General features: G+C 39.6%; 1 protein-coding gene across 2 annotated transcripts; it reads left to right on the forward strand.

The window, feature by feature from the left end:
* Positions 1-1,129: 1,129 nt before the first annotated feature.
* nap1l4a (nucleosome assembly protein 1-like 4a) lies at positions 1,130-14,600 on the forward strand. Of its 2 annotated transcripts, XM_037542962.1 has the most exons (15): positions 1,130-1,185; positions 3,231-3,283; positions 3,422-3,482; positions 4,543-4,702; positions 6,667-6,750; positions 6,937-7,068; positions 7,796-7,867; positions 7,975-8,114; positions 8,277-8,422; positions 9,869-9,885; positions 10,401-10,520; positions 10,717-10,752; positions 10,854-10,904; positions 12,739-12,771; positions 13,086-14,600. In XM_037542962.1, the coding sequence occupies exons 2-14, from the start codon at positions 3,247-3,249 to the stop codon at positions 12,742-12,744; spliced, it is 1,062 nt and encodes a 353-aa protein (XP_037398859.1). In that variant the 5' UTR covers positions 1,130-1,185; positions 3,231-3,246; the 3' UTR covers positions 12,745-12,771; positions 13,086-14,600. The 2 variants fall into 2 exon arrangements, with proteins under 2 accessions (XP_037398859.1, XP_017573021.1); XM_017717532.2 differs by lacking the exon at positions 12,739-12,771.
* The last annotated feature ends 7,713 nt before the right edge of the window (positions 14,601-22,313 follow it).

A 22,313-nucleotide genomic window follows, 5' to 3' on the forward strand; every position in this document is an offset into this window, starting at 1 on the left:
ACACTGAAGATTTCCAAACTTAAGTAAGGGTGAACTCAGGTATTATGGGCGGGGCTCAATTTGAAGGGGGAGGGTGCAAAGTAATGCCCCCCTCCCAAGTCAATAAACCCCCTCTTTCCATCCCCTTTAAATTAATAACACACAAAAAAAGTCAATATAAAATTGCCCCAAGCTCTTTATATTCACTGGTGTCTTAAAACTATAATTGTTATTATAATCTAGACAATCTAATCAATCTAATCAAGTTTTTTAGTTCATTTGATCTCCAGTTCATCATCACTTTCCCACCACCCCAGAATTCGACCACTGATTAAAGTAATCAGTGATTCTTGTTTATTCCGAAGTCACATGGTAAATGTATATTCTTTCCAAATGAGGGGAAAAGATAAACAGGCTTTTTCATTTAAAATGACTCTTTCAGTGGGAGATTGAAAAAGGCATGGAGCCTATCTGGTGACATCCTGTATAAATAAAAATAATGCATGGCCACGACTTCATAAGGCATGGGAATGAAATGATTAAGTCATGGCCATGACTTAGTAAAACATGGGAACAAGATCCTAATGCGTGGCCATGACTTAGTAAGCCGTGATCTTGTTTCCACGCCTTACTAAGTCATGGCCATGACTTAATCATCTCATTCCCACACCTTATTTTTATTTATATAGGATGTCACCAGCCTGTATATGCTGTATAAATAAAAATAAAGCTTGGCCATGACTTAATAGGGTGTGGGAATGAGATAATTAAGTCGTGACCACGTGGGAATAAGATCCATAATAAGATGTGTGGCCACAACTTAGTAAGGCATGATCTTCTTCCCACGATTTAATTATCTTATTATCACGCATTATTAAGTCGTTATTTGTTTTTATTTATGCGGGGTGTCACCAGCGGGACTTGAGTGCTTTTTTTATCTAATACTCTTTCCTCACAGCTCGCAGCCCCAACGTCCATTCAAGGGAAGACCCCAGCACGGCTGGAGTGAAAGGTGCGCGCCGTGTCCACTCTGCTCTCACTACTCTCACAAACCAATGAAGTCCAGCAGCGCACAGACTCCTCAGCCATTCGCTTACCGCGTGACAGCACGGCCAATGAGAGGCGTCGATCTTACGAGGTGATCTTTCTTTTATTTTTTTGCACTCCTCAGTTTGCTAGGAGCGTGAGGGCAGTCCGACGCGTGAGGTAAGTCAAAGACAGCCTTATTCCCGCATGTTGGCTTTCCTGGCTCCTTTATATGATACCTGTGTAAGGAACTGGGCCATCTAAAGGCTCTTGAGCCACTTTCCCTCGATGTGTAACGGCCTCCAGCGAAGAGCGAGAGCACGTTTCGGATCTCATGTTGTCAGACGTGTTCAGTCCATGTGCGCAGGACTCGGCGCGTTTAGTGAACGAGAGAAAGAAAATGGTCGGTTTGAAAATAAAGACGTGGAGCTGTTGGGCGTTAGTAATGTAAAGTAATGTAAATTTAAAGCGAGGTTGAAGTCGCCAGCTTTTTGTTCTGATTTTTCCCTTCCACCTTAAAAGGTGCGGCAGTTGCATTCTGGTGCCCGAGGATCCAGAATGTAACTGCTGCTCTATTTAAGGTGGAACGGAAAAATTCGAACAGGGAGTCAACATGACTTCGGTTAATGTTCTGTCAGCTATTTTACTGCATTAGCAGGAGAAACACACCAGGCCACGCGGCCCTTACTCGGTTAAATATAGCTAAGCCAGCACCCTTTCACTTCTTTTTTAGTCCTCTTCTGTTATTTCGGGAGCACAACAGCGTGGCGATAAGGGATGCGGATCACTATTCTCCAGCTAATGTTAGCTGGTCATTTTGTCCCATGAAAACATAACAGTTTAATGACTTTAGGGATGAAGTTGTGCTTTGGTTCTGCAGCGAGGTCAGTCTAATCTATATCGCCCATGTGGGAAATCCGTATTGACTTGACTTGCCTGACACTTTCTCTTGTGCACAGTGTGGTGGACCCCTTAGGTCAAACCAGCGGTTGAAGTCGCAGCCCTCGTTCAAAGGCTTGGATAAGCTTTTATTTTCTAGGGCTATTCCACCGGTTTTTCTAAATGTCTTCATAATTAAATGATGAAGATGTAAACAGAATCGTTCAGAATGGGCTGATGTGAAATGCTAGAGAAACTTAGTGAGTCAGATTTGCTCACAGTGGTGGTGGCAGGACCCAGACATTTGGTTTTAATTCCTCTAAAACGTACTCCACAAAACGTTATCCCACAAAAGGGTTACGAATATGTTGCCTCAGGCATTATTTTGCGACAGTTCTGAAACAAGGTTTTGGCCTAAATCATATGTTTTTATAATTAGTATGGCTGCGAGTTACATACAGGCTGTGGCAAAGCTAAATAGTCCCTGAAAAGCATTTCTTTCAGATGTACCATTGCTGCAGTTATCCTTATTACCAAACTCAGAAGACACACATCGGTTCACTTGTTGTTTTGGATGGTAAATAAAATGGTTGTATTTGTATCGCAGACGCTGCAACCCTTGGTTCCTGTCACCACAACTGTAAACAAAGGTTTAACTGCAAGACGCCTTTTAACATTTAAACTACTCTGATTTTGTTTTCATCTGATTTTGTTTTCATCTCAACAGCTCAATTATTTAAAGATTTAGAAAAATCAGTAGAAAATTCATCCTTTGACATCACTTAACATTGTAATGCATGTTGTTGTGCAGGTCTGCCAAAATCATCTGGTCCACACTGAAACCTGATAGCCTGGTCGGCATTGCCCATTTGTTGGCTACTGTCAATAGCCAAAATATCCATAGAGCTTTATGCTTAGACTTCTACATAGTACTGGTGTATTAGGCCTTACTGTGGGCTGTATTTCTGCACAGATCACAAAGTTAGATGAGAGGTTTGTTGAAGCTGTGGAGACGAAGCCCAGTGATCTCCAGTCACATAAACATTTGAAACTTCAGTGACAGAAACCGAGTGCACTCTGTCGTATTCAAGCCCCAGCTGCGCTGTGTGAGGTTCCTGACCGAAATGCACTTAGCTTTGCTCCTTTAGCAAGGGAGGTGTAGCTTTTCTCCTGCTAGTTGACACCAAGCCATGTGTCTGCTTTATACAGTTGAGTGTTGTCAGCCAGTATTCACTGATTTTAAACTGTCAACACTGCTATGTACTGTTTCAGTAAACATAAAAATTATGGAGAGATGGCCATGAAATAAAAAAACCCTGCTTCCTTTGTTTTGTTTTTTTTTCCAGCCAAAGGGTGATTGCAATGGAGGCACGAAAAAATGAAAAGAATGAAGCCCGAGGTATGATTTGACATGTGAAATATAGTGATATCAGAGAAATGCTGTAGAACTGCGGTATTTTGTACTAAGCCTTCATCCTGATGCCGTTGAAGTAGAAATATCAGTCATACTTGTATAATATAATTTTTGTGTACACAGGAAAGGGAGGAAATAAAGCCTCACAGGGTGACCGAACAGAGATCATCTCTGAAGCAGAAAGGTAAGCATGGAGGTTTTGTGGATATTTTCTGTTCTAATAATTGGAAAACAGAGCAGCGCAGTGAGAAAAATACAGCCATTTAATACCATTTACAAGACTGTTTGAAGGTTTGGAATCTCCATTCAGAAGTTTGGAATTGGTTGCAGATTCTAATATTGTGTCAGTAAAGTTCAACTTCATAGATATAAGAAGCTGTGAATGCAACCAGTGCTGTAGATGATTCAAAGATGATTGGAAAAGCTGTATAACAATTAGATGAAAACTATAATAAAAGGAACTTTTAGAAAGTCTAATATTTTAAGTGGTGATCAAATCTCAAGGCAGATGAATTGAAAAAGAAATGACAGTAAATTGAAAATTGCAGAATGTTATTAATCTTTTTTAAGTTTTGTTACCAAAATACTTAATCCAAAGTGCTCTTTGGTGTGTAGTTCATAATATTTAAATATACAATGTATAAGTTATTGTTGTGTAGAAAAAGTGAAAAAAGATTGATGAATGATTCCATGCTTTTGAACAGTGATGTATGAATGTATCAAGGCATTCACCATTTGGGATGCACATATATGAAAATATGGGCTGCAGCACATGTCCAGTTTTTTCCATGTACTTATTTGCCAGTATAGACGCTGAACAGAAATATTTTAAAATGTAGAGATTGGAATTGTCTACGTGCATTTGCATTAGAGGTATAATATAATATTTACATTCATTTAAGATTTTATTTTTATAAAGTGATTATTTCAATATCAGTATTTTAGCTCAGTGATGTCTAAACATTCTGCAATAAATGCATCATCAAATCAATATGAAACATCTGTGTAATCTTAACGTCTGTCCAACACCAATGTTTTTTTAAGCCAGTATCCCATGTGATTCTAATATTATGCATCTCCATCCATAATACATTCTGTACCAAATTGCTGTCTTTCATAGCATTGCTCCTTTATAACCCTTCTGCGTTTTAACATAGATACCACTTTTAGTGTTTTGTGTTTTGTAATCAGCTTCACGCATTGACAGCTGCTCTGCTGTGCCTAACAATCCAAATGCTCTGCAGGATACCCAATGTCAGTGCCCTACCCAAGGCGGTGAAGAGGAGAGTGTATGCTCTGAAGAGACTGCAGGTCCAGAGTGCTCATATAGAAGCCAAATTCTATGAGGAAGTTCATGAGCTGGAGAGGAAATATGCTGGTCTCTACCAGCCCATTTTTGACAAGGTGCACAGTCGTTCTGCTATATTAATTTAAGCAGTAATATTGTCTGATGGTCACACTACATACTGCAAAGCAGAGGAATACTTCATTGGCTTTGCCTCAGCAACCATGCAATTATATCCTGCACATAATAATCAAGTCTGTGTGCTCCTACTTTTCTAATTATTTGCCACTGAAAGTGAATGACAAGATGCCAACCATGACCTTTGTCTCATGTAGACATGAAGCTCAGGCTTGGCTTGGTGGCCTGTGAGCTGGCTGTGGCACTGCTATATTGTTACCTCATCCAAACAAGTTGCCATCTGCTTTTACACAATCCTGGCTGTTTGCTAGACTGTGAAAATGTAGTATTTAAGTGGACATACTTTATTTTCCCCTCAAAGGAAATTTGTTTTCAATGGCTGATCATCATAGTAAACATGTAATATACATACATACATACATACACCACTAATTCTCAGCACATATAACAATATTGAATTAAAAAACAGCTTCTCCTAAACTATGTGAATTCCGTTTCCGGTTGGGAATTTCATCCTTTATGCAACCTTGGTCTGTATGTTTTACAGATAGAAATGCCATTTTTCCACTGAGCAGTATGGTACAGCTTACTGCGTTTACAAATCCAAACACAGAGCCATTCAAACCCTATTTGAGTAGCTTGGACTGTTTCTAGTCACATAAAAGAACCATGAAAGTAGGTGGAGCTATCTTTAGCTTTTGTCATGTGAATATTCATGTAAATCTAGGGTTAACAGTAACACAAATAACGTTAGTAACTATGGATGACAAAGTTCTGGTTTGCTTTTTACTGCATTTGGCTTTGTGTGTATCCCAGACAGCAATTCTGGGTTGTGTTTCAGAGGCATCTTAGCCCAAAAATGATTCTTAGCTAGTAGAGCAAGCATCACACTGAACACTCTCCCTGTTAAGATGATCTTAACACTAAGATGCTTTTCGGAAACTGGGACCTGTTTCTTTATAGCACTACCCAAATATTCCAACTTTGCAAACCAAATTCAGTACTCTGGTACAGTACGGTTGACGGTAGTAGAAATGACAGTGTAACTATACACTTTACTGTACCATACTGCAGTGCCCTATGGAAAAACACCATAAGATGAGCCTAGTGAGGACCAAGGTGCTCTTTGGCCTGAAGTGACCCTGAACTGAATAGTTTTGTTTTCTCTGCACTAACCTGATCCAGCATATGAAAGGCTTAATAATTAGTTGTCGATTTTGCTTCAGGGATGTTACTCCAGGCATAATGCAGCAATGTAGTTCAAGGGGCTCCCAGAGGAATGGAGGTGAGACGTACTGTGCTATCAAAACAGTAATGGTTTCAAAACATCTAACTAGAGCTGTAGGAATTACAGCTCAAATGGGATTTAAGTTGATGTTAAGTGGACATAGTATTTTATAATGAGACTTAACAGATTCATTTTCCATTCAATCATTTGAGGTGAATCAAAAATTTGAGGTGACTTTCTAAAAGTCTTTAAGAGAAAATGCAAATTAATCAAAGTGTCTATCAATTACGTATAATTTCCTGAAGATAAATACATGGCACTAAGGACACTAGGAGCGATTCAAACATTTTATTAGCACTTGGTAGAGCAGCATTAACAGCCCCTGTCACCTGTACATGGCTATAGCCATAACAGTTCAGAAACATCGAGCAGGACATTTAATGAGAGCTGAAGTCACTTTCACTTCACCATCACCATGAAACCCCTGAGAACATCAAAAGTATTTGCTTTGAGCTTGTCATTTGCTTTGAGCTGTTGAGCTTGTCATCAGATTGAACAAAAGCAGTGACTCATTTGTCACATTATTTACATTTGTTACACTGTATTTATTGATATTTAGGCTTTTTATTCCAATTATGCATATTTCTGTCTTGTTTTTTATGCACAGTTTTAAAATGTATATGAGTGCATGAAATCATTAGTGTATGTGTTGTTCAGAGGCGAGAGGTGGTGTCAGGAGCAGTGGAGCCAACAGATGAAGAATGCGAGTGGCACAGTGAAGGGGAGGAGGAAGAGCTGGCTGTGAGTATATATTCACTGCATACTCTCTGGATTTTGATCAGCAACTGTATTAATCTGGGTCAAGGAACAGCCCCTTTCAGTGTTGCAGGTGTATTTTATGTTTGCCTGACGTCTCTGTTAGTCCTCTGTTAGGAGGCATGTGATTAGAACCATAGATCGGAGAGCTCATGGAATCTGTTTTGACAGGAGGATCTAAAGAAGAAGGCTGCTCTGGAGGAGAAGAAAGAAGAATCGGCTCCTGCTGATGACCCAAAGGGCATCCCAGAGTTTTGGCTCACCATCTTTAAACATGTTGACATGCTGGGAGAAATGTTACAGGTGGGACATCTTAAACAGCCTTGCACCACACTCATTAAAATATGCATCTCCTAATTGGTGTGATACTAACTTCAATTAGAAACACACCAAGATGGATCATGCCATGGGAGATGAATTAGGTGATGCACAGGCCAGTAACTAAACATTTGTCTGGTCACTGACCAAGCCATGCTGAAATGTGGTAGTGACAGGAAGCGGGTTTCGTAAGAGGAAGCTCTTTGCACCTTTGCATGTCTAACATGTCTGGTCTGGCTAAAGGGCTGTGTTATGTTATTTAGCTACTGCACCACGTTCTGCCTACCAGATTATTTAGGGATTACAAATGCAACAAAATGAATAAACTGTATTTTAGCACAGTAGCTAACATTTTTATTCGGGCGTGCAGTATATATGTTCTTAAATATTGGTCAAATACATACGTCTGTCTGATATAAAAAATCAATTTTTCAAGCAACTATCTGCTGAAACTGATATATTTCTGTTATTATTGTGCATCTCTATTTGTAGTGGACTGATGCAACTCTGTAAACTAAGTAAGTTCACAGCAGTGTACACTTAGATTATTCTAGTGGTTTAGATTCTTTATAATACAGCTGAACTTACCATGTCTTGCTAATATCAGCTGAACTGCATCAGTTGAAGGTTTTTTAAACTTTGCTTGCTGTCTATAGTCTCAACAGTAGACATGATTACACCTGTCAAATATATGTTCCTTTTTCTCTTTCAGGAACATGATGAGCCCATCCTGAAGCACCTACAAGATATTAAAGTGAAATTTTCAGAGCCTGGACAGCCAATGGTCTGTTTGTTTTTTGTTTGTTTGTTTTTTTTTGGGGGGGGGTGCAGTGGGGTTTGGCATGTTTGAGTACTACTTTCTGTGATGTTCTGTTTTCTGTGCTCATTTAGAGCTTCACACTGGAATTCCACTTTGAGCCCAACAGTTACTTCAGCAACGCCGTCCTCACCAAAGTATACAAGATGAAATCAGAGCCTGATCCAGTGGACCCCTTTTCTTTTGAAGGGCCAGAGATAGTGGACTGTGAGGGGTGAGAAACACTGTAACCTTCAGTACAAGCAACACGTAGCACTGTCAAAAATAATTTATATAAAAATCCCTGCGGATTGGAAAAAGTGTAAAAGAGCAACACAATACATTCAAGCAGAAAAGAAGTTTTACATGGTTTTTGTTCTGTCTTTGGATTCTCTAGCTGTAAGATCGACTGGCACAAAGGCAAGGATGTAACAGTAAAGACCATTAAGAAAAAGCAGAAACACAAAGGTAGAGGAACGGTGAGGACGATCACCAAGGAAGTGCCTCAGGATTCCTTCTTTAATTTCTTCAACCCAGTCAAAGGTAAGACACGTTATATAAAAGGAAGTACTGATTTCAGGTTCCACTCTCTGTTCTACAATGTGAAGTTGGTTGTTTAGTTTTTCTAATCTCCACCAGGTGGCACCACATACTCATTTCAGTTCCTTAGCGTGAGCTTAAAATCCTAATGTCCTTCACGTATTTCAGCATGTCATATGACAGTGTTTAAAAAAAACCTTCTCATCTCACAGATGAACTTCTCAGTGTCTTAGCTTGCAATTCGGAATGAGAGCATGTCCTGACATGCGGTTTGAAGCATGATCCTTGTTACGTATTGGCATTTGTTGTGATTTGGAAAATGGCTTTGGTGTGGTATGAGTGAAGGTTGTGTTTTAAAGTCATTGCAGTGCAGGCTGTAAATGGTTGAATGAAAAGACTCTTTGTTAAATCAATTATTACCATAAGCCAGATCTCAGTCTCTTGAATTAGAACACATTAGTTCTAAGTGGTTGGGTGCCCAACGTGGAATATGAGTAAAAGTTTGTTGGTTACTTCTGGCAACTTGAACTTGGTCTTTGTGTGACTTTATATTTGTTGCTTCTGGCAATGTGACATTGGCTCATGTGACTGCACTTTCCTCTGTGTGGTTTCAAGATATTCTGCTTCTGTCTCAGATTCTATCAGTTTTATGTTAAACACAGAGGTCAGCTGTGCTCAAAATGTATGCGTAACGTATAAGGAGAACGACTAATGACTCATGCTCACGTGATGCCAGTGCAGTTAGGTGTGTAATCATGAGGTTCTTTTTCCTAGATCAGTACCTGTTCAGTCATTCATTCCCTGTTTATTTTTACTCCAAATAACATTTAGCGTTTAGTGTGATTGGTGTTAGTATGGAAACAGAAACTCAGTTTTTCCCTCTGTCACTTTTCCTTTTTTCATTTCAAAATCTTAAGACCTCTAAGGACTTCCTCCAGCACCTCACCCAAGCAGTGTCATTTCCATTCATGTCTCGTATGTCTCTTCCACTAAGCATAGCTCTCCTATTGTTTCGTGGCACTCTGAGCATTCTCCTTCTCATTTGTGGGTTTTTTTTTTTGTTTTTTTTTTTTGTGTCCTGTCATTCTCAAACAGTTAAAGAATGTAGCCCTGCCTGTGGGAAAGAGTGGTTTTGGCGTGTGTGTGTATCTATGTGTGTGTTTGACAGTTGGAGGATGAGTGGTTTCCTCACAATTCCACACAAAGGTGTGGCACTTACCTGTAAATGACTGCGATGAGACAAGTCATCGCCATAGCAGTAACTAAGAGGCGAATGATTTAATTGAATGTTAGTGAGAGTAACTGGAGGACTTTTTAGATAAACAGAAAAGATTTTTGCTTTTTTCTTCCTTATTTCTTTAACTGGAATGATTTAAATAATAAAATGGCAAAGTAGATGTTAATATATGTATATATATTTTTTTCTTTCCTCTATCTTGTTTCTTCCAGCATCTCCAGATGGGATGGTGAGTGGGCCCGAGTCATCCTAAATGAGCGTTCTTCCTCAACTGTTTGTAAACATTTTGGTGATGTACTCAGCAGACCATCTACGCATCTCTCAGCCATTACCTCAAAGCCACATTAACTGCGTCTTTTCATCCCACTTCCTGAGTCAAAGATGTCACACTATTTGCATACATTCCTCTCCTTCGTTCCAGCAGTTCTATCTTCAGCCGCATTTTGTGCGTCAGAACAGTTTTCTTGTCAACACCTACTGTAGTGTGTTACATTACTGCATAAGGCACAAATCGTGTTGAGCTGAGCACACCACTCCAAAAATAGCACCTCCTCCATCCACCACATACAGAAGAAAGCTTAGAAAATAAAATGAAGTTTAGATCATATTTTTTGGAAATATAACTAATCTCAAGTTTTCTCTACTAATTTAGATAATTTAGTTTTCATAAGTTATGTAATTACTTTTGTTTAACAATGAACTGTTTTGACTTCAATAATAAGGGTTCTGTGTGTGATGTTTCAGGACGAGGATCTGGACTTCACTCTAGCCACAGATTTTGAAATTGGTCATTTCTTCAGAGAGAGGATCATCCCCAGAGCAGTGCTATACTTCACAGGAGAGGCTTTGGAAGATGACGAAAGTGTATGTTGCTACCTTAAAATCAGAATCCCACAATGTTTAGATATTTTATCATTTCAAATTGTGAAGAAGTATGTGGTACGTTTGATTTTAGCTGCATGTACATTTTATACTAGTTGCTTTTATGTAATCTGTAATGACAGAGAATTATATGTGATGTCTTGCTGGCTTTCAACTCTTCCTGTTTGTGTGGGTGCAGTTTGAAGAGGAGGACCTTGAAGAAGGAGAAGAGGAGGTTAGTTATGCAAATGTTTAAATCGGTGTTAACCATTACACTTTTCGAATAGAGGTGTGTGGGCGACCATGTTTTGAAAGAACTTATCGTTTGTGTTCCAGGACCTTGACGAGGAGGGTGAAGAGGAAGATGAAGGAGATCTTGACCCCACAGTTAGTATCCAGACTTAAGTCCATTATGTTCCTCATTGTCCTCTATATACACTGACCGGCAACCTCTTTAAAACCACCTTTTGTTTATGCACTTATTGTGTATTATATCAGTTCCACTTATCTTAGAGGAGCACTTTGTAGCTCTACAATTACAGACTGTAGTCCATCTGTTTCTCTGCATTTTTATTAGCCCCCTTTCACCCTGTACTTCAATGGTCAGGACCTCCACAAGACCACCACAGAGCAGGTATTATTTGGGTGGTGATCATTCTCAGCACTGCAATGACACTGATGTGGTGGTAGTGTTAGTATGTATTGCGCTGGTATGAGTGGATTGGACACAGCAATGCTGCTAGAGTTTTTAAACACCTTGGTGTTACTGTTGCACTGAGAACAGTCCACCAACCAAAAATATCCATCCAACAGCGTCCTGTGGGCAGCGTCATGTAACCACTGATGCAGGACTATTAGATGACCGACACAAACTGCAGCAATAGATGAACTACTATCTCTGACTACCATCTACAAGGTGGACCAACAAGGTAGGAGTGTCTAAGAGAGTGGACAGTGAGTGTTTAAAAGTCTGACAGCACTGTTGTCTGATCCATTCGTACCAGCGCCACATGCCGTGTCACTGCAGTGCTGAGAATGATCCACCACCCAAGTGATGCCTGCTGTGTGGGGGTCCTATAGTGCACCTATATGGAAAGTGGAACTGATAAAATGTATAAAATGCTCAATGAGCATGGAAACAAGTAGTGTTAATGAAGATTTTTTTCACTGCACTTACAAATCACTTGATTGATTAGATTGACCCAGCACCCCAACAAGCTGCAGACACTGATCACTGTACATTTCTGCTGTTCAACAGAGACTGACTGACAAAAAGCAGGGAAAGATGGTCACAAAGAGAGGCATCAGATGTCAGCTCTCTGGTCCGCACATGCTCACTTCTCATTCCTATTGTGCCCTGAACTAATACCAGGATGTAACAGAATTGGAGGTGTGAGAGGTCTGTGATTCATATCCCAGACAAGCTTCCAGTTCTTTTACCTCCTGGTTTGGGGTAGACCATGCCAGAGGCGAGAAGTGAGGTCACTATGTTGTTTTGCCCTTTTTTTGCCAGAGTAAAAAGAGGGAAAACTTTTAGGAACTGACCAGAATAACAAACATGACTAGCTAGCTAAAAAGTGGAGCATTTCCTGACCTTTCCCAAAAAACACAAGTCACCAAACTCTTAACTGGTGATGAACAAATGGTGCCAGGCTCCCTACATTTCCAGTTACTGGCCTCTCACTGGAGTCTTTGCCGGGTCTTTTTTTAAAGGTAGTTGATAATAGGAACCAGCCAATCAGGAACAGGAAATGTTTCTGACATGATGGACTAGATCTGGAATACCGACACTCCCACACCCACGCAGACATACAGAACAGACTTGCCACGTAACTCCGGCAACCAGGGTCCTAACATGACACACATGCTCTCACTGATACTTAATAGCTGGCACTCGTCTTTAACAGCAAGACAAGCCCCTGCTTCTTGAAGCACTTCTCTAACAAAGGCGCTTAACCATGTATGTTTATACTTTGTTGACCTGTTATATTTACTGAAGAAGTAAATATTTCATATTGTCTGTTTCATAATAAAGTAAAACTAACGCAGACATCTGCACATCAAGCTAAGCAGCCCTGCTTAAATGTCAGACGCAGTGCTTTTGAGTGGTTAATAATTTGATGTGAAATGATTTGAATCTAAACAGTATCTCAGTTAGGATAACTGCATGTGTGGTGTGTGAACTGATCGTTGTCCCCCATCCCCTTTGTCCTCATTGCAGGCATGATTCATTTCCACTTCCATGCATTCCTAGGTAAGGGGCACCACTTCCATCTTGTATTTAGCTCACTTTGTGCACTTGGAGTGTTTGTCTCTTGTCTTTCCTCTGATTTTTAACTTGCTACTTTGCACTAACACTTACGTCACTCCTACTGTATTTTTGGAAGCTAAATGATTGTTCGACATTCTTCTGTTTTCTTTTGCTGTTCTTCAATATGTTTATTCAATCCCATGTGCAATCTTCTACCTTTTTAAGATTCCTCTCTCATCTTTCTGCTCTTTCATTCTTTCAATCCATTAATGTTCATAGTAATTCCCTTTCACACCCTCTTTTCTCTCTCTCTGTAGAAAGAGCCTCAGCCAGCTGAGTGTAAGCAGCAGTAAGAACAGAGACAGTTGCAGCTCACCTCTGCAGTCAGTGAATCTGCTCAGAGTGAGCAATCTTAGCCCCTGCAGGACCTGCCATATAGTCTGCAGTCAACGCAATAGGAATCCAAACAGGTGTAGGAAATGCATGATCGTTTTTTACGTTGTACAGAGATGACCTCTGCATTCAAAATAAATGCACTCATTCAAATAAAAAAATGATTGGCTTACATGCAAGGGTTCTAAAGTTCACCCTTTTTGATGTAAAGGCCTTTTTGTAAGCTCCTGTGTTTGACTGGAAGTTGTATGCAAAGAGGATATTATCTTGTCTGTTAAATTTTTTTCAACTTGTATGTCTTTTCTCAGCTCTTTCTAGCTGTAGCCATGTTTTGTGATGTTGCAGAATCACGAGTACACCCCTGCTGTTCATCACACTGTAGGTCACTCAGGGTTTTTTATGCCAACACAACAATTACTGTCAACCATGAAACTGCTGTCAAGCTAACTTATGATTAAAACTTTGTCTGTTACAGCACAGTTTAGACAGTGTAGATTTTGAGATGACATGTCTAATCTCATGTAGCTGGATAAAATTCAGTACTGTATAAAAGCAGCTATAATTCGCCACTGTGGCTGAGATCAGTTCAATTTCAGTTTAACAGAACACAGCAAGCAATTGTATTAAGCTGTTTGAATGTCTGCAATGAAACACCTAGTTACAGGCAAATTGGAAATCAGTTCTGCTCCTGATTTTTGCTCTTTGCAACTTACAAACAGGAAAAAGAATGGTCATCCTAGTTTAATATTCTGTACTGATTTCCATTGATCTCAGTCATACTGGCCAGAACAAGCCTCAGTTTCAGCAAGTCAGTTACAACTCCGTGTCGGTGTGTGAACAGCCAATGTGTGTTTTTTTTTTTTTTTTTTTTGCTTTTTTCTTTCTGACTTATTTTGAAAGCACTGGTTATTCTTTATATTTGCTTTGATCATAAACTTATGGTTGCCAATGCATTTAGGTTTTGTTAAGAAAATTACTTGGAGTGATGGGATTTGTGACATGTAATGCTTGTCTTCATTTTGAGTGATCAGGAACTTGGGGGTAAACAGTAGGTGAATGTTAGCCTCATGGCCTTCTTTTGCACATCATACCATGATAGACCTCACAAGGAAAGCTGTTTGTCCTCATTATTGTGAAAATATAAAGTGCTGATTGCTCGGAATGAACCACATTAGACAACATGGTGTCAGGCACTTTGGTCATGTTTTTTCTAATCATTACATTCATGCACAAAATCCCTTTTTTTGTTTGTTTTTTTTTTAAAGGTAGATCTTGCTTTACAAAGGGCAGATCTTATGGTCACTGCCCCCAGTATTAACTGTATGCTAGCAATGGCCTTATTGGGATTGTATTGGGTTTTAATGCAATATTGTTTTCAATTTGTATAAAAATAGTCAAGAGAATTCTATTAAACATTGTGTAATGTGATACAAACTGCACTGGGCTTATACTGTACTGTGACTCATTTCATTCAGTTGCGTGTGTTACATAACCAGTTTGTTGTACCCCTAAATACCCTGCCCCCTATTCGTTCTGACTTGTTTTGTCAATACTGTGCCAAAACCAGAGACCGCCCTTCATGTTATTAATTTCTTGTAAGTGTCCCAAGTTATTTTTTCATGGTTAAGAAAAAAACACAGGAAATGCCTATCAAACAGAAAGTTACACAGAAGCCTCAACTACTAAATGTAAGTATCTTCAGGCTTTTAGTGTGTCCACACTTGTGCCTTTGTCACAGCTTCCATTCTTTGAGGTTTCCATAGAAAGCTGCAGGGATGTTTTTCCAAACCTCCAAAGTTCAGTCTTAAGATGTTGGGTCGCATTTTCTGCTGCTCACAATTTATGTAATACCCCCAAACATAGTCTGTGATGTTGAGATCTTCGATTTGCAATTAATTTTTTTCCCCTTTTTCTTTTCTCAGTAACAGTTCAGACTCCGAACTATTGAGTTATCTTGTCATGTCAGGTTTGACAAGATTTTTGTGTAGATTTTTTCAGAGTGGAGCTTGATTTTTCTCTGTTCTCCCAAAGATAAAAGTTTTTTAAAAAGTGCTGTCTATCTGATGGTGACCGTTTTTATTAGTGGTCTACCAGGCCTTGCGCAGTTGTAGGAATCCCATTTTCTCTTTATTATTTTTTAATACCTCCAGTTTTGGAAACTTTTTTTCAGTTGTTTGACTTTCTTTATGGGGTGGACTATCTTATCTAATATCTTCCATCTAATCTCAGCAATATCTCATGAACAAATTAATAACTTGTGCTTTATGGCCATTTTGACAAAATTAAAGAGTAAGTGTCTTTTGCACAGTACTTCATGCATGAAAAATTGTTGGAATTTCCACACCCTTTACAGAATATGAGAATAGGCCCATGACCTTCATTAAGTGAGAGGTTTTGCTTGAGAACACATTTCCACTGAGCAGGATTCTTCCAGCAGTGGAGAATGTGAGGAATCTCAGCACTGATGTTCTCTGATACAGCAGCCATGAGGGCTGCTCTCAGCTCTTGGCGATGCTGCGCATGGAATGCTCTCCGACATTCTTAAATCTCTGCCTCAAGTACATGATCTGGCAGCCTAGATTCCTTTAGAGTTAAGGCTGTTGCTGTTTTTGTCAAGGCTACCAACACAACACCTCTTTGGGTCTGGGCTCTGTCAGTAGGGCTGGTGCTGCTTTAGCTCAGCGCTTCAGAGTTTTCCAGAGTTCTGGTCAGGTGAATTCTCTCCATGCTTACCCGTCTCTGTGTATCATCAAGGTTTGACTGTAAAGGTGTTGCCCATGCATTCCAATCTTATAGTCCTCAAGTGGAGATGAAAATCTTTCCAAAACAGTAAGACACACTGGAGTTAGCACAGAAGATCCACAACAAGGGCCCATTCAGTGGAAAAATACTTTGTGGAGGATGCCATTGAGGCAGTCATTTAACAAGTGATCTTTTCATGAGTTCAAGAGATTTTACAAACGGACACTGTGAGGTCTTTACCAAATACAAAAGTCCACAAATACTATACTGTTTGACGCCTAACTGGCAATTCTGCTTTTCTTGGCTGTCAATGTTAGAGCAGTTCAAACAGCTTGATGAGATGATGGAACAAAACTGTAGTCTCCACAGTGCTGGAACATATTGTGGCTTGCATTCTAATATAAGTGCTCTGTCCTTGCTTTTAGGCTCATCTCATTGGTTAATCTTACATGGGCTTTCATTTTGGACACCAAAGGTGCACAGGTATGGGAAAAGTTCTAGGTTTAGACACTAAGTCTGTATCGTTTTGCAGAGATTTGTGCTTGACTTTGATGGAATACCACCATGAGGCCCTGTCTGACTTGTAGCTCTGGCTTAGAAGTTCCATAGTTGCATCACTGTCAGAGGAATTCATTTTCAGTTTCAGATTTTCTTCATGAGAAAAATGAAGGCAGTTGCAGACACTCAAAGAACAGCTGCATGAGTGTACCAAAGTCAGTATCTCTGTTTTGATTGAAATGTCAGCCAGAATTTTATAATCTAAATGTGATATAGTAGCTCCTTTCAGTGAAGGCCTGCAGCCTGTGCCAGCTGCTCCTGTATAAAGTCCTGGTCCTCTGCACTCCTCTGTCAGCCCCCCCACTAAACCCCTGCGGCTCTTGTGTGGGGTTCCTTTAATGTCCTACAGCGGAAATAGCCATTTCAGAGAGCTAAACAGGGAGCTTTGTGCCACTGAAGCCAGGCCCCTTGCTTGACTCTGGCTTAACTGCGCTAAAATAATAACTGCCTTATTATACCAGATTTAATGCCTTGATTTAATAGTGGTCTAATAGTCCATGGATAATTATTGTTCTATAGGTTATGAAATAGATGTTTAGCTCCAGTGAATAAAGCTTTGGGGACAAGCATCTCACTTCTGACCCTAAGTGTGCTGAATGGGTTATTATAATACAGCACTAGTACATACTACAGTATGTAAAATGTACAATAGACACAGAATGAGTATGTTAAATTATACTAATAAATATACATCTTGATTTGTTGTATTTTCCCAATTCCAAATTCTGGTTGTTAAACTGACCATAGGACAAAGATCAAGGACCAACTGTGAGAGAACTGAAATCTCACTGAAATGCCTTGAGGAGTACTTTGCCATTTTCAGGCTTTAAAACTTGTATACAGTATGTGTTTTCCCCACACAAACAGAAGCAGTGTGTCTGAGACCTTGGTGACTGGCTTCAGCAGTAGGAGGCAAGGTTAGTGTAGAGCAACGGAGGGGTGCATCAGAGAGGGAATGAACCACCTACTGACATAAGATTTCCAGCGTCAGATGCTAACATTGCACAGCCCTGATTGATTAAATCCTGTAATTGATATGTAGTCTTGATTCTATATCTTGAAAAAACAAAATATGTGGATTCCTACAGGTTCACCTCTTGTCATCCCCAGAATGGTTGGACAATAGCCTAGAATCTAAAGCACTGAGCTAATCCTTAGTATCACCAGTATATGCCGGCCTGCAGATTTTATGAAGTTTTGAAATAACTGAGGTTTGGGTGGAGCAGGATGTCTGAAGCGATTGGTGTAGTGTAGTGGGTGATACATTGTGTCTCAAAAGTAAGAAAACACCAGTATAAAATGAAAACAGTTTGGCAGACAGTGATCAAATTTTAGACATAAGATGTGGGAGAAAGGGGAAACCTATCAGGCCATGTCATCAACATGGCCATCATCTTCAGCGCTGTCATCTTTGATTCAACTTCATTCTTACAGATGGAAAGGTAGGTGTGTCACACATCCAATGTGTGGAGTAAAAACAGTGCTGTGCTTTGTGTCCATGTAACTTTATTTATTCTCACGTTAAAACAGTGATTTTATGTGAAGCTAGAAAACTGACCATAAGGTCTACAGAATGTATTCAATATGACCATCTTCGAGTGTTTGTGATGAATTTTTGCCAAATTATCTGGTTGAATGCTAGCACAAACCTGTTTCCTTACTTTTGAGACACACTGTACTCCAGCAGGCTGGTGTTCTATTCCCTGCCCAGACCAGCACTCCATGCTAGACCAATAAAAGTCCTTGGGCAAAACTCCTAATGCTACATTTGTCTACCTCTGTAACATGATTAAATATTTGCTCTGCAGAAAAGCATCTGGTAAACATAAATGAAGCTCCTCCTTTCAATCTAATGTCAATGTAAATTTCCATCTCTATCTTCAATTTCCTGTGACTGTGAAGTCCCCCCATGACAACCCCATGCCCTCCCTGTTCCTCAGTCCTTTTCTCTCAGTCTTACCTCTGTTCACGAAGGATGATCCAGTCCTCTGGCTCAGTCATTCTCAAAGTGGTCCTCGGGTGCTCTTAGATGGTCCACATTTTTGCTCCATCCTAACTCACAGCATGTAAGAATAGAGATGGGTCCCTGGGGTCCATATGGGTCCCTGGGTATGGGTTTGAAAATCACTGTATCTATATCAATCTAGCTTAAAGCAGAAACTGACCAACACTCCTGCCTGAGTTCTCAAACTTCTCTCCCCTCCTATAGTCATACAATTTCTTCTCAAGCTACAAAAACATTGTGCTTGTCAAAAAAAAAGTCAATTTGAACAGAGCAGGTGTCCTTTACTCTGACCAGTTGAACTGGTTTGAAATTACTTGAAAAAAAAATCTTATTACATTAACATACATTAAAAATAAATGTCTTTGCTTTTTCCTATGAAGTTACCGTTTTGGATTTTTTTCTTCTGGCAGAGATGATGTTAAAGGCTGGTCCAAACACGCAAACCTAGAATTAGTAATAATGCTGACTCTATGTTCACAAAGTTGTATTTGAGAAGGTGAATCACTTTGTTCTTTTTAATTACATTTTCATTACAGCACACAGTTAACATGGTTAGTTGTGAAATCGTGTGATTGTTCCAATTGCATTTGACTGGTCCTGTGACTGCCAAGAGGAAGAGGGAAGATTAGCTCAGCAGTGTGATGAATCCAGGCCAATGTTTCCTCAATCTAGCCATGAATGGAAGGATAAACTGCTAGTCCGCATTGCATTTCTGACATCCCTATATGGACTGTTACATTGCAACACATTTTTTTCTTTTCTTTTTCCATACTAGCCTACATATTGTGAGTAGTATTTACACAATAGTCACATTCAGTTTCAATTTCCAGTAGTTTTTTTATACAGATTAGATGACGAACCAGAATTTTTACTTCTGCTTTTCAATTCATCTGACCTGTATCATTAGGAGATTTATGGAAATAAACCCCAGCCTATGAGTAATGCAGTAATTATATTCACCTTGTTCACACTCTGGCCACTTATGGCTTATTGCACCATACACAGGGTGTGGACAGGGTAATTAGTCAGTTATCAGCTATGGGAAAGTGGAGCAGAAAGTTGTACATGAGTTCCGCATCTAAGCTTCGAAAGGATAAAAATGGAATCTTTAAAGACACTTTCCCATAGCTACTAACTGACTAATTACCCTTTTACCCGGTGTGTAATGAATAATACATGCATTACAAAATAAGTAAAATGGCCTCTGTGTGAATAAGATGAATGGAAGAAAAGTTACTACAAATGAACTAGTTTTGTGTTTATGTACTGTCTAAAAATATTTGAATTCTTTGTAGACATTTGTTGCAAAAATATAATTTAATTTATTCTTCTAATGCAGTGCATTCTCATAACTTTATGATCAAAAAAATTAACCATGAGTTTGGTTTATGATTATGTCCAAAAGTGTCCAGACACCACTTCAGTGCACCCGTTGCTGACTCAGGCACCCACCCAGCTTATATAATCTTCATTGAAAAGTATTAGCAATAAGATGGGAAGCTCTAGTCACCATGCTCAATGCCAAGGGTCAGCTAGAGTGGTATAAGGCCCCCCAACAGTGGGCTCTTTAGGGTCAGTTGAAGTGATGTTCGTAATTCAGAACTAATCATCCAACATCAGTATCTGACCTCACTAAGGCTATATGTTAAGTTCTCACAGCAATGTCCTAACAGCTAGTGTAAAGCCTTACTAGAAGAGTAGGGCTGTTTACAATAGCAAAGGGTTATTAATGTTATTTAATGTTATTAAAGGGTTATTACCCTTAATGTTAGAATAAATGCTGCATGAGAGTCACTTGTATGAAACATCTTAAGTGAATTTTTGCCCTGAGGTTTTCTCTGTGTCTTAAGTAAACTGCGAAAAATCTATTCAGAGAAATGCATGAATATAATGAGAAAAAAAATCCATAATTGTAAATTGAATTTTAGACCCTAAGTTTAAGTTTCAGTTTAGGTTTTTGAGAGTTGCAAAAAGTAAATGTGAATTTAAAGCTTTAAATGTATGCATTAAGAATTTAAATTAAGGCACGTACTTAAAATGTTTTGTGCAAGTGGCCTCGGGTGTCTGTCTCGCTGTAACTGTCTCCCTGTTAAGGCTTAAATAATGTTAAAATAATATTGGAATAAGACTTAAATATTTTAAAAGTCAGAGGTGTTTTGGTGGGTCAGATTTAATGGAGGTTTTTCATAACAGATCATTGCCTTTATGAATGTCAACAAATGAATGTCGGTCAAACCGGTCAAAAGAAAGGTTTGGCTTGATGTTTAGGCTTCAGAGGCATTCAGTTCATTACAGCTGTCAGAATCATCTGATTCATCCACTAAGGGAAGGGGTCTGAAGTACAACGTTACAAAATGTCTTTCTGAATGTTACATGTAATTACATATTTCCACATGTTACATAGTGCAGATTTATGGAAAGAAAGATGCCTTATTGTCACTGTTCAGAAAAACCCATGCATCTCCATTTTTGTGTATTTTGTTTGTTGTCATCTTTTGAGTTCAGCAGCTGTTCTTTACATTGTGTCAACATTTCATGAAAACAAAAAGACAGGAGGCTGAGCTGGAGGTGGCGGAGATGAAGATGCTGAGATTTTCGTTGGGAGTGACAAGGATGGACAAGATTAGAAATGAGCAGATCAGAGGGACAGTGAAGGTGGAGCAGTTTGGAGATAAAGCCAGAGAGGCCAGGTTGAGATGGTTTGGACATGTGTTGAGGAGGAATAGTGGATATATTGGTCAAAGAATGTTGGAGATGGAGCTGCCGGGTAGATGGAGAAGAGGTAGACCTCAGAGAAGGTTTATGAATGTAGTGAAGGTGGACATGGAGATGGTTGGTGTAAAAGTAGAGGAGGCAATGGATAGGGCAAGATGAAGGCAGATGATCCGCTGTGGCGACCCCTAAAGGGAGCAGCTAATTGACTAATATTGAGAGTAAAGAATGTTTTTGCCTTCTCCTGTGAAGTTACCATTTTGGAGATTATTTTATTTATTTTTTGTTTTTAGGGCAGCGATGATGATCTGACTCGACTGTTATTGAATGAAAACTTTTTTTTTAACTTAATTCTTTCATACACTTCCATTGTAAAATACTACAACTCACAATCAACCAGAAATGTTCTCATGTTCTACCAATAGTATGTTCTCAGAACATTTCCTCGAATAGGAAGATGAGAGCTTCCAGAGCTATGCAGAAAGTCAGTGAATGCCGACATCCCCTGTCAAAGCACAGGGACTGCAGATATTTATTGGTCGTGCCTGACAGTAATGAAGAGCAGTTTAATAGCGAGCAGGTGAACACCTTCATAAAACCTCTAAGACTGCACCTGCAGCATCCTCAGGCTCAGTCAAGCTTACTACTCACTAATAAGTCTAAATTAAGTTTGTATGCATGAGTTGGAGTAGATCAGAGCGGAGCAGATTCCATGAATACACAGCTCCCCTTAAGCCCCTATTGTCACTGGGTCCAGGGGATAACTCTCATTGACAGGCATGAGACTGCGGTGAAGACAGGGGACCTCTCGACCTTTCAGAATGTCACTGCCTCTCATTCCCACTGCATTGTTTCCCAATAGTTTCTCAAGCTCGTCCAGGACATTAGCGCCATTTGTTCTTTTTCCCACGGTATAGCAACATTTGCCTCGGCCCCTGCAGACCAGGCTTATCTGAACAATGCTTCAAATAGCTACGCGGACTCATCACTCCTGCATTCCACGTCCAGAGTGCAACATGCATGTTTATGAGCATGAAGAGAGAGTAGAGGCCTTTGTATGGCAGAGCAGGTCTTAAAGAGCTATAGATAGGTGGCCAAAACAATTGGAGTGGATAGGACTTGCCAGAGATAGGCT

This window comes from Pygocentrus nattereri, chromosome 11, assembly GCF_015220715.1.
Source record: "Pygocentrus nattereri isolate fPygNat1 chromosome 11, fPygNat1.pri, whole genome shotgun sequence".
NCBI lineage: Eukaryota > Metazoa > Chordata > Actinopteri > Characiformes > Serrasalmidae > Pygocentrus > Pygocentrus nattereri.